The sequence below is a fragment of the Macrosteles quadrilineatus genome, unplaced genomic scaffold (assembly GCF_028750875.1).
Source record: "Macrosteles quadrilineatus isolate MER2022 unplaced genomic scaffold, UCM_ALF_1.0 Scaffold_7__1_contigs__length_78375512, whole genome shotgun sequence".
NCBI classification, from domain to species: Eukaryota; Metazoa; Arthropoda; class Insecta; order Hemiptera; family Cicadellidae; genus Macrosteles; species Macrosteles quadrilineatus.
Genome location: NW_026542600.1, coordinates 53,425,178 through 53,438,215, shown reverse-complemented (window position 1 = coordinate 53,438,215; position 13,038 = coordinate 53,425,178). Strand labels below are relative to the sequence as shown.

At 35.3% G+C, this 13,038-nt stretch overlaps 1 protein-coding gene across 5 annotated transcripts in view; it reads right to left on the bottom strand.

Moving 5' to 3' along the window:
* Positions 1 to 13,038, bottom strand: part of LOC128998730 (vacuolar protein sorting-associated protein 16 homolog) — a 57,121-nt gene that overhangs the window by 16,412 nt on the left and 27,671 nt on the right. For all 5 annotated transcript variants that reach the window (XM_054425050.1, XM_054425049.1, XM_054425052.1 and 2 more), the window contains exons 13-15: positions 11,346 to 11,495; positions 9,207 to 9,454; positions 1,435 to 1,531 (exon numbers count right to left, since the gene is read on the bottom strand). In XM_054425050.1, coding sequence (XP_054281025.1) covers positions 1,435 to 1,531; positions 9,207 to 9,454; positions 11,346 to 11,495 — 495 coding nt within the window. The remainder of the gene's footprint in view (positions 1 to 1,434; positions 1,532 to 9,206; positions 9,455 to 11,345; positions 11,496 to 13,038) is intronic.

Here is a 13,038-nt window from a genome sequence, read left to right as displayed (position 1 = left end):
TTCATACATTTTTTTTTGGTATTTACATAAATGAGTATTGTAGTAGACTCTCGATTCTCTGACCTTTAATGATGATCAAATACTGTGAATCATGTGCTATTTCCGATCGGTATGACTGTACAACGTAAAGGTTATGTTACAGCCTCTTTTGCCGACACAAACTGTTCTCAGAAATGGTGTGAGTAAAGTAGTGGTCAAAAAATGTTGTAACTCGAAACCGAAAGTAAAAAAATTAACATGAATATGTGATTTTATTGCACTTTGAGCCTAAAAACCAAATTTTTTATGAACAATATATATTGGCATACGCGTAAATTCAACTCCAGACCCTGACAAACATGAAAATGAGACCAATTCAAACATTCACAGTCAATATTCGAATCGATATGAAACCTTATTGAACGTAAGTTGTGGTAATAGTAGTTATGAGACTTGTTGCAGTTCAGAATATAATTTACTTGTTTCATCAGTGTTAGTTTTAATGTTTAGGAATTTAGGAATTTTAACAAAAGGTTTCAAGAGTGCTTAGAAATTTTATTGAGGATCAAAATGTAAATGGCAATTTATATGTACGATCCGTGAGGAATAAAATACCAAACATGTTTAATTTGTTTTCTTATAGGGATATTGATGGATATGGAAAGGGTATCCACAACGTCACTAGTACAGATAGGAGATGACTAGAGGCTTGTGACCTTGGCAGGGGACTTGCGGCATATTTTCTGTCATGAACAATAATAATGATGCAAAAAAAGGTCAGCAGTTACGGTTAAGTTTTGAACCTTTAAACCAAAACTCTTTAAAAGTTTTGACAATTTTAAGATTAGATGGCTTTGAGTTTTGACACATCACTACTCAAATGTTCATAACTCAAAAGATATGCGCCGGGATAGGACACCTGCATTTGACTGTCCTTAATTATTGTTTTACATTCCACCTAACTCCTCAACTCCTCATAATACGCGCATAACTCTCTGACCCTCAATCTTGGGGTGAAAGAGAACTTATGACTTTACATACACGTATTGCTCGACCTTACATTCCACGGCCGATTTATCTTAAATAATTTAGAGTACTGTATAAACAATTTACATTTATTAAATTCACAAAAAAATTATTTTGTGTTTTATTTTAGTTTCCAGTTGTATTAACTGAATAAGAATGAAGGATCCAACAATCCCTGAAGAGTATGAAATAGTGTCTATGGTTGAATGGTGCCACACTCCTAAGAGTAAAAAAAGAACTTGAATCAAAGAAAATCTGACTGGTAGGTAATTTTGTGAGTGTCTCTTTTCTTGTAACCAATTATGAAAATTGTGTCATTCAGATACCAAAATTTTTTAAACTGAATATTAAAGCACCTTTTAGTCTATGTAAAATAATAAATAAAAATAACAGAAAAACCATATTTTCCTGTATTTGGGGGCCTCTTACCTCATAACCAACGGGAGATTTTTTACTTTTGGAAAATATTTCTAAATCTGTCCATTTCCCTTGTTCTGCTAAACTCTCGATTCTAAGCCACCAGTACCTAGAAACAATAAATGACATAAGAAAACTGTCTTTAGCTTCACACCATTACAAATAAATAGCGGACTATTACGTATAACTCAACATATAATTTAAAGATGGCTGAACAGTAAATTCAAATTATTTCCATTACAATTTCTTAAGTATTGTATTAAATTAATAATACAACAATGTTAAAAAGTGTGGAATCAGTAAAAGACTAGAATAAGTTTTGGAAGTTTGATTTTGTAAATGAGCAAAAACAAATTTTAATGTGTATATTATCAAAACCCTGATATCCGATTGATGTCTTAACAATTATGGATTGAAGCAGTTTTAAGCATAGCCTATATGCTTTCTGTAGAGCTACATCTGGTCTTCTGGTGTTAACTGATTTGTGGATTCTCACCAACATTACTACCTTATGATGGTCGACAGAAAAAATAGTGGTTCATAACTTTTTTTTTGTTTGGAGAGGAGGGAAAAAGCTTTTACGCACACAGGTAGCCAGCCTGTAGTGTGAGACTCCTAAATTTATCAGACTACTCACTAAAATACCACCTCTACTCTGTTGGGCACAGACCTGGAATTGTTTGTCACATTACTTCAAGTGAGGCCAACATGTGACCTAAGTCCTCAGGGCTCGCACCGTTTCTGGCATTTAGATTCTTTATGACTTACGCATAACGGTCAAGGTCGATCTTCTTGGCGTGGAGAATACCCTGGATGTAATGTGACACAGAGGTCCAACTGTCCTCACCGGTCATCATCGGTATGACGGTGTCCACCAACAGCAGTCCTACGAACTGTTGAACCGCCAGGCGGGGCCTTTCCCAACGTTGGCAGTGGAAAAAAGTATGTTCCACGTCATCGGGAATGCCTGGGCAGTATAAGCAATTGGGTGGCTCGGCCTTGCCCTTCCTGAACAGGTACGACCCGAAAAAGCTGTGACCCTTCAGAAATTGGGTGAGGTATAAGTTCACCTCTCCGCACCGCCGATTAGCCCAAGGTTGGACTTGCTGTATCAGTTGCCTGGTCCAATGTCCCGTGTCTCCTGTTCCCAGCTCTCCTGCCACAGCTGGTGAAGCGGGTGCGTTCCTCTGTTTGTACCTGGTCCTCCTCACGATACTGATAAATTGCCTTTCTCTACATCGCCAAAAGTTCGACGGGGATGGCTCCAGCAAACCCCAGGACAGCGGGCTCGGACACTGTTTGGTAGGCAGATGCTACCCTTAGTGCTGCCTGTCTGCACTCGGTCGAGCTGCATCCTATATATATCTCCTTATTGAGAGCATCTCCCCACACCTCCGTACAAGAGTACGGACTGGACCGAAAACAATAACAGCCTTCTACGACTGGACCGAAAACAATAACAGCCTTCTACGACTGGACCGAGGCACTCCGACATTGGCCATCAACCGGTTAAGACAAGAAACCACCCTCGCGGCCTTGTCCGCTGTACGAAAGATCTGATCCCGCCAGCTAAGCTTGCTGTTCACCATGACCCTAAGGTACTTGGCAGTACGAACGGTTTGGACTTCGACGGCCCCCACCCTAAACCCGATGGTGTCAATCAGTTTTTTTGACGAAATCACGATCTCGGTTTTGCTCAAATCGAGCGAGAGACCGTGGTCGGTCATCTATGTGTTTATAGTCCAGGCGCTAAACGGGTTGAGTATGCACTGAAAGTCTGACAAAATTTGACTTTTGATTATTGTTGGGGACATCTAGTAGATGAAAAAAATCGATGATGTCGCATTTCTAGGGTGGTCACAACTCGGGGGGGAGGGGGGGAAGTTGCGCGGGTCATCGGTTTACGTTTCCACGTCTAACTCACAAATGGTTAATGATAGAAAGGTGAATTAAGCGTCTATCTACGCCTAAATAAATTGTCTTTTAAAAAGATTATTACAACCTTTCTTCTATCTCTTATACTTTAGGCGCTAATCAACATTTATTGCAAAAAATAAAATTTAAAAATACTTAAAAATGAAATATCGGAAATATTGCGCTTGTTTAGGGCATGTTACAAACTATTTATGGTTAGAAAAACTAACAAGTAGTACAACAACACCAAGTTTAAAGAAATCCCTGCAAAAACAACAGAGCTACGTTGATTTCAGTAAGAGTAAACGTGGAAAATTCGTAGTAGTACCGAGGCGCGCATGGACGGTACGTAGCCCACAGTCGATATAGGTTTGATGTTGTAAGTAACAATGGGAAAGCTGAATTTTTCTATGCTATTAGACCATGTTGAGATGAGCATTTTCCCAAAAGTCCCCACTCCTACCCCTTTGTGCCCCCCCCCCCTTTTAGATAAATTTACAGTCTCTTAGAAATTAAGCTATAACTTTAAAACGGGTAAGGATAATAACGCAATATTTTATTAATCATTTTGCGTTACGATATTCTACAACAAGTGTTTACCATGGTATCCTAAATATTCATAGTTAAAAAATATCATAAACATAAAAAAATATTTTTTGCGGATTAATTTATGAAACTTTTCTTTGTAGATTTTTTACACGAGGTCGCACAACAAAATGTTTGATACAAAATTTGGGGTGCATAGTTTACATTTGAAAATGATACATAGTTATTAACAGTTTGTTTGCATATAGTAGCTATAGATAGTACAGTATATTGATTTTACAGGATTCAGGCTTTTTTGTGCACCGCAACAATGAAAAAATTACGTATATTATGGTTTTTGTATTTGAATTTGCCGCTTTATATAGATTATATTAACGTTATGTAGCTCATTCAGTACATATACAGACTGTAGTGGATACATATGAATGAATATCGTGCATTTGCTGCTGTACGCCAGAGCCTCATTTTATTATACAGGGTGTCTCACCTAAAGTGAACCAATAGATAACCTTTTTATTATGAGATATAGAGTTAACTTCTTATGGGACACTACCCTTTATTTTAAGATGTTTTTTTTAGTGGTTTCGAATTTTAAAAATATGTTCGCCATTTTCCAATATGGCTGACAACTTTGTTAGTCCTATGGAATACCCTGTATTTTATGATTGTTTTAGAATGTAAACGCACAACTTTTAAACCTTTTTATTCTTGACATTTTTCTCTAAAGCTACTTGTTTAGGAGTTACATCGAAAAAGAAATGGTTTGTGAGTACATCCTGCATCCTCACAGCTCATAAACGTAAGTTTAAGAGCGGAAATACAAAGAATAAACAAGTTTTCAAATCACATCTACATTTAAAAAAAAACCATAAAATAAATTGTTCCAATATTTAAGGGACATTTCCTTGTTCCAAAAATGCCAAAGTAAGCTAGCATTTTTGAAAATGGTGGCCATTTTTAAAACAACAAAATCAGTATTTTTTACGTATTTTATATATTTTTTTGAACGAGGACTTATATGTGACTTATTTATTCTTTGCACTTTCTCTCTCAACTTACTCGTTTATGAGCTACAGGATGCCGAATGTACACCACAAGCCTTTCTTTTAGATATAACACGCTGTAACTCCTAAATGGGGTAGGTTTAGAGAAAAAATGTCACGAATAAGAAAATAGCTTTTAAATTGTAAAAGAATACTAAAATACAGCGTATTCCATAAGAAATAACAAAGTTGTTGGCCATATTGGAAAATTGTGGATATATATTTTTTATTCGTAACCATCCCTAAAAACATTTTTTTACAATTAAAAGGGGTCGTCTAGTAAAAAGTTAACTCTATATGGAAAATAAAATTTGTGTATGTTCACTATGTAATCTCAACCGGGATGAAACGTGTACCCTTTTATAGCAGAATCTCCAATTTAAAAAAAGATACGTCCATTTTGGTCTAACAAGTTATATTTAAATGAATATGAGTTTTTTTGAATTTTTAAATGGCAAAGATTGGCGGGCACTTGGAAATTTTCTTAAAGAGGCGTGGAGTAAAGGTTGGGAATTGATAATGGAGTATAATTATTAAATTTAAGAATTGAGATATCGATACAAAAATTGGAAAAATCTATGTAATTTAAAAAATTTATAAAATATTGTTTGTTAAGTATCTATCAAAGTAAATTATAAAAGTAACAGGTTTGTTTTATGAATTATTAACTGTTTGTAAGAAAAATTCAGATTTTCAGTAGGCTACATTTAAATTTTATTATTCATTCAATTGTTATCTGATCTTTATTAGTATGTAGTGCTATTTGTGTATGTTCTGTAGTGGAAATCAGTTTATTTTATGAATAATTGTATGTGATTCATGGTATTTTTTTAAACGGTTTTAAAATATTTTAAAATCAGTGTGTCTAACACAAAACAGACGGTCTTTGACCATTGTTCTTTGCATTTAAATAAAAAACACTGTATTGATATTTTATTACAATAAACACATTTTCTTCTTCTTCTTCATCATCTATCTTCTTCATCATTTATTCATCTAATAATTCTTTTTGTAGATTATCGTAACGCAAAATGATTAATAAAATATTGCATTATTATCCTTACCCGTTTTAAAGTTATAGCTTAATTGCTAAGAGGCTGTAAATTTATCTAAAAAGGGGGGTTAGAGGAAAGCACAAGGGGGGAGGAGTGTTGACTTTCGGGAAAATGATAATCGCAACATGGTCTAACAGCATAGAAAAATTCAGCTTTCCCATAGTTACTTACAACATCAAACCTATATCGACTGTGGGCTACGTACCGTCCATGCGCGCCTCGGTACTACTACGAATTTTCCACGTTTACTCTTACTGAAATCAACGTAGCTCTGTTGTTTTTGCACGGATTTCTTTAAACTTGGTGTTGTTGTACTACTTGTTAGTTTTTCTAACCATAAATAGTTTGTAACATGCCCTAAACAAGCTCAATATTTCCGATATTTCATTTTTAAGTATTTTTAAATTTTATTTTTTGCAATAAATGTTGATTAGCGCCTAAAGTATAAGAGATAGAAGAAAGGTTGTAATAACCTTTTTAAAAGACAATATATTTAGGCGTAGATAGACGCTTAATTCACCTTTCTATCATTAACCGTTTGTGAGTTAGACGCGGAAACGTAAACCGATGACCCGCGCAACTTCCCCCCTTCCCCCCCGAGTTGTGACCACCCTAGAAATGCGACATCATCGATTTTTTTCATCTACTAGATGTCCCCAACAATAATCAAAAGTCAAATTTTGTCAGACTTTCAGTGCATACTCAACCCGTTTAGCGCCTGGACTATTATGGTACGCATAACTTGGTTCAGTACACGCACCTGGTTCATAACATTACTTTATTGTTAATTTAAGTCAATGAAGGCATTAAATTTGTAACTGTAATTAAAGGCTCAAATTATAAAAACCAATCAAAAACTGAATGGGATAGATTCCAAACTGGCACAAGAAAACAAACAATGACATTTTTTTGTGTTTATACACAAAACTAGGGGTGTGCGAATAGTGATTTTTGGGTTCAAATCAAATTGAATCGAATACTTCATAATATTTTCGAATATCGAATATTACCGAGCGAATATTTATGTTATTATGATAGACTCCAAAGAATTTTCCAATCACAGTTTTGGAACCCTACTAAGGTTAATAATTCTGATTTTAACCAATGTAACATTTTAAAATAATAAATTTTTGCCCTTACCTATTTTATTTGTTCTTGGTACAAAATGAGTACAGTACAGGGCTTCCAGTATTTTTCTCATTTTATTTAATTGATATTACTATAAAAATGAATAATTTCCTACATTTATGGTTTTCTAAAAACAATTTTTACAGTATCACACATTATATCACCTTTGGCTCCTAACATGATTATATCAAGAAAAAAAATAAGATAAAGGCTTAACCTATTTTACAACTATGATAGGTCATAGCATGTCATAGCCATAATAAAGTAGTTAAAAATTAGGTAGGCCTAAAGCATTTTTTGGAATAAAGATGTTTGCAGCAACATTTTGACAAAATAATGTAACACAACTGGTTACTTTTTTCCAACCAACACAATAACGGGTTGTTTATTTTAAACTTTTAAAAACATATAAATGCATTCAGTTAGGGGTCTGCGGTGCACCGAGGTACTAAAAAACCATTAGCAGTCCCAAAACCCAAAACCATTGCATTAATATTTTATGCCGACATTGTTGTAGTCAAGTCAAGTACTTCCAAGAACTTGTTTAGTCAGTAGTTTTGGTCTATAAAGTTCAAAAGTTTTATCACTTTTATTCCTTTACGTCTTCCATGATTTATTTAATTTAATGTTTAAAGAAAAAGTCAGAATGAGAATATAAATACTAGTAAGACAAAACAAACAATAGAAGGGTGGGATTGGTTGGACAATGACCTCGAAAGGAGCGGGCCACTGTGAATGGAGATGGGGGGGGGGGAGGGGAGGGTGCAACCTTGAAGCTATATTTAGACTAGAGGGGTGGCTTGGCCTGGGATTCTAATAGCAGGACAATGATACATAGTTGTATTTTCGGAAATCCTTTGCCCTGTTTGACTTCAGATTCTCTTTTTCCGTGTAGAAACTTTGAATCTATATAATTTGAATTAACTACAAATACATTCAAATTAATGCCATGATTTGCATTTTAACATAAAAATACAACCATTGCACAATCATGATATTTAGGTCATTGGCCTTTATTACGCATCTGGTTGTGTTGTTTCAGAAGAGAAGCAGAGACAAAATTGTGTAACAAAACAAGAAAGTAGAGTTAAAAAAAGATATTTCTCTGTTCAAAAATGTAAAAAAAAACTTGCTGATTATTTTCATAGAAATTAATTCACGAGTTTGTGTCTTGTTAAGGAGTATGTTTAATCTATGCCAAAGACTGTGAAGTGTAGTTCTATCCTCATAGCTTACTAGTTGCTACTCAGACAACACTTTCAGACGACTTATTTCGTCATTCTACTGTACTTTAAGTTCTGTTACAAAAAGTAGATCCTAATATTAACCAAGCTAAAAGAATATATTTAAAATGTATACAAATAGATATCTGTCTGGTAAACTAATACAAACTTAATTCCTGCTAAAATAGGCTATTGTTAATTAATAAAATAAGAATGGTTGACAGTCTTGTGTTTCCATGCAAGTAGGTTGCAGTAAGCCTATCGTATTGGAGCATTGTAAGCTAGCCAGCTGAGCGGAGTGATTTTAATAATCACACAATAAAATTATTGTCCTTGAAAATGGTCGTGTTCGTGTGTAGAGTTAAGGAAGATGTCATAATATGCTGACGTTGCCGATGAATCATGAAATGTTGGAATGAAATAAAACAACACAATACCATGATTTATTTGGTGGAAATTAGAGATTATTTCTAAGTTTGTTTACTATTCAAATGTTCAAATATACTCATTCTGATCGAGTTAGGCTCGAATACTGAAGTATTCGTTCAACTATTCAAACTTTCGAATATTCACACACCCCTACACAAAACATTAGAATATTTCATTGTCACTCACTGACAGCGTTTCCAACCAAGGAAGAGAGTTTTCTTTAGGTCTAACAGAGGCCAGGGAGTTAGATTGTTAAATTATCTACTTAACTTTTGACATGAAGAAGACATATTAAACACAAAGACAATAAACACTAAAAATATTTGTACTTTCAAAACAAGGGTGGCAATGGTCTTGCACCCTGCATTTAGCAATTACTATCACAGTACTTAATGAATAATAATCTTTTATACCAACAGAGTACAGCAGTTTGATCAACATCTTACCTGCGATCAGGAACTTTGTACTCAGTTCGCAGTTTGTCTGCCAGTTTGACCTCTCCCAAGGACAAGAGACCCACAACAGTGTCTTGAAGACTTCCGTTTACGAAATCTCTGTGGAATTTTTCTTCCAAAGTCCTCTGGTACTTCAACAACTTCAACTGTTCGTCACACAAACAAGCGTGAAGTTCGTTCTTTGCAATTTTGAACTTTTCCGCTGCAGCAACCAAAGAAGCTTCCCGACTTGTAGTGCTCTGTAAAACAGTTGTTAAGATACGTGGTCTTCGTAAATCTCCAAATTCATTCAATTAAAATAATTTGTGTTTTACATTTTCTAGAAAAAATGGGTACAAAATTAATGAGTACAGTAAACTCTCGTTTGGATCCGATTTTTTAAGGCTAATAATATTGCCGCTAATGAAGATTGTAAACATGTCGATGGCAGAGGGGACTTTTCCAACCAAGTTGAAAACAGTTAAGGTATTTCCTAAACACAAACAAGGGGACATACAAAACATCACTAAATACCGACCTATCTCACTGCTCTCATCTGTCTCCAAACTCATAGAGAATATTATAAAAGTAAGAATCCAGGAGCGTCTTAGTCAAAACCAAGCATTGACAAACAGCCAACATGGGTTTGTTCCTGGAAAATCAACCACAACTGCTCTGATAGACTTTGTTGAATATATCATTGAGAACATAGAAAATGGCAACACAATCACCAGCCTGTATCTTGACTTAAGCAAGGCTTTTGATTCCTTGGGACATGATCTTATTCTAACTAAACTTAAAAAATTTAGGAATCCAGCGAACAGCTCTGAAATGGTTTGTAAATTATCTAAAAGGGCGAAGCCAAATGGTAGAAATAAAACACACAACAAAAGGGTTTACAGATACTGTCAGATCTGAATTGCTACCGACTAACAGAGGAGTTCCCCATGGCTCTGTCCTAGGGCCAGTTCTGTTTGGGCTGTTTATTAATGACTTCCCGGAACACCTGCAAATACAGCAAAATGGTCATGTATGCAGACGACACTGTACTGCTTACAGCAAACAGAAACATAAATCAACTAGAAGTTAACACCTATATTGCTTTCAATATGACACAGGACTACTGTATGAAAAATGACTTAGTCCTCAATGAAAGTAAGACCAAGCAAATGACTTTGGAAATAAAAAGTCTACAGAATCTTAAATGCCCAATCTGACAGCAGCTGAAGAAATCAAACATCTAGGTTTCATAATTGATGAAAATTTATCCTGGGATCGTCATGTAGCTTGTCTTTGCCAAAAACTCGGGCCAGCTCGTTTTGCCATAAAACAAATCAAAGAGACTAGTACCTCTAAGGCAACAAGGACTGCAAACCATACATTGTTTGAAAGCCATATAAGCTATGGTATTACTGTCAGGGGCGGATCCACTATGGACAATCTTAACCAGGTCCTGGTTATGCAGAAAAGGACTATCAGAATAATAGCACAAGTAAAGAACAAAGCTGTAGAGATGCCTTCAAAAACCTGAACATCCTGACGGTGACTTCCATCTACATCCTAAATATTGTTTATTACTGTGTAACCAAAGACCCGCCTAAACAAAGAGATATACATGAATACAATACCAGATATGTAGGAAACTATGTGCTACCTGGCTACAGAACAGCAATGTTTGAAAAGAAACCACTGTATGCAGGAGTGAAGATGCTAAACAAGCTACCAGATCACTTGAAAATTGGAGGCTCTGTGCTGATGAAGAGGAAGCTACGGAGATGGCTGCTAGACAAAGCTTTCTACACCCTAATGGAGTTCTTTGCATGGCAAGACCACACACAACACTGAAAAAGCTTTTCCATTTCACTTTGTATCTATTATTGTTATACCAATCAACCAATGTTATTTATTTAAACTTGACGCTGTAACATTTCTTGATGAAATTGTAATAAAGGAATTGTCTATTGTCTACTTAAAAATTACAGAACAATTAACAACATTTTTAGTGATTTTTTTGAACTCGTATTACAAAAAAATATATGTCAAGTCTTAAAAGGTATTTTTCACTTTTATCCTAATCCCATTCATTGTTAGTTTTTTTTTTATAGTTTCACAAACGTGTGGTTTTAACTGATGGCTAAATGAGTCTCTTACCTTTGGGTCGTAGGCATCTTGTATGAAACAGGCAGCTTGAGCGAAATGGTCATCTTCTTGCATGTAAATCATTCTGAGTCGTTCTCTACTATGTTCCTTACAATACTTGAGGTACAGGGCCTGAGCTAGAGGAAACTGTCGAATCTTCATCTGTACATAGAGTAAAAAAACATTACTCTTTGTTTACAAAGCTTTACCTCTAGTTAAAAAATGGTTTTAAAAACTAAAATAATACATTCTTACTTTTATAAACATAACCCCAGAATAATATTGTTTAGTGATGGGCGGATCCAAGAAAATGTCGGTACCGGATCCGGATCCAGATACACACTGTCCTAAGGGCGGGTTGAAAAAAATGAAATTAACAGAATGCCAATTTAAATCATACTGTTTAAAATTAAATTGGTAATGTTTAAAGGTTAATATATCTTATATATAGAGTAATCTCCAGTTGAGCCCATAATCCCCTCATTTTTTGGGGACACTAAAACTTTTCAAAATCATAAAATGAAACTTTGTGCTAAGTTTGCATGACCACCAAAAGGGTATCTGTGTATATTTTACTATACTGTAGTTCGATCTTGAGTATGCTATATCGTGATTTTTTCATGCAGCATCCAATTTATTTATGCCTGGATCACCTCTTGTTAATCTCTTCCTTAAATTTGTTCCAGGTCCACAGTACTGATAGCCGGGCATGTGAAGTTATACAGGTAAAATACCCTGTGTCTGTGTACAAGAAGACTATACTGTGTTCTACACAGTAAAAAACAGTCTTGTACATGGATACAGACAGCTTTGTGTTGGTAAGCAAATCGGGAAAGAATGGGTATTGTACATGGATACAGACTGTGTTAGTACAGTAGTACAGTATGGATACAGCTTTGTGTTAGTAAAAAAATCGGGACAAAATCGGTCTTGTACATGGATAAAGACAGTTTCGTGTTAGTAAAAAAATCAGGAAAAATTAGAAAAAATTGGATCCATCAAAAACCGGATCCAGCCCAAGGTCCGGATTTTTTTTTATCCGATCGGGTGCCGGTTCTAGCTCAGATCCAACGGATCCGGTAGTCCAATATCCGGATCCGACCATTACTAATATTGTTACATAACTTTTAAAATTGTGATTTTTCAAAACTGAATCTCAGATCTCAAAACCCCTAGGTTTTTGAGATTCCAAACTTTAATACTTCTAAAAGGAGTTTAATTTAAGTGTTTTATTATAATTATTTTGATAGATTGTGTTTTATGACAAATTATGGCAAAACATACTTCATCAGACAATCCATAACTAATTAGTAGTATTGTTTGAAACTTGCTACAGTAGAACCTCGATAACAAGACCCTCGATAACAAGTAACCCTCGATAACAAGGGTCATTTTCAAATCCCCTTGAAAATATTTTACCCCTAATCACATGTTATTGCCATCCTCGATAAGAAGTCAACCTTGATAACAAGTCTTATTTTATAACTTGTGTGTCACATTACATTTAGGGTATTCTCTGCGCCAAGAAGCTCGACCTTGACCAGAATGCGGTGTAGGTCATAAGGAATCTAAATGCCAGAAACGGTTTGAGCCCTGAGGGCTTAGAGAGCGGGAGCGGCAGCGACAGCGGGGAGCGATTTTCAACACCATTGAGTTAAATGGGGCTGTTTATGCATGAAGGGCGATAGCGGTAGCGGTTGACCTC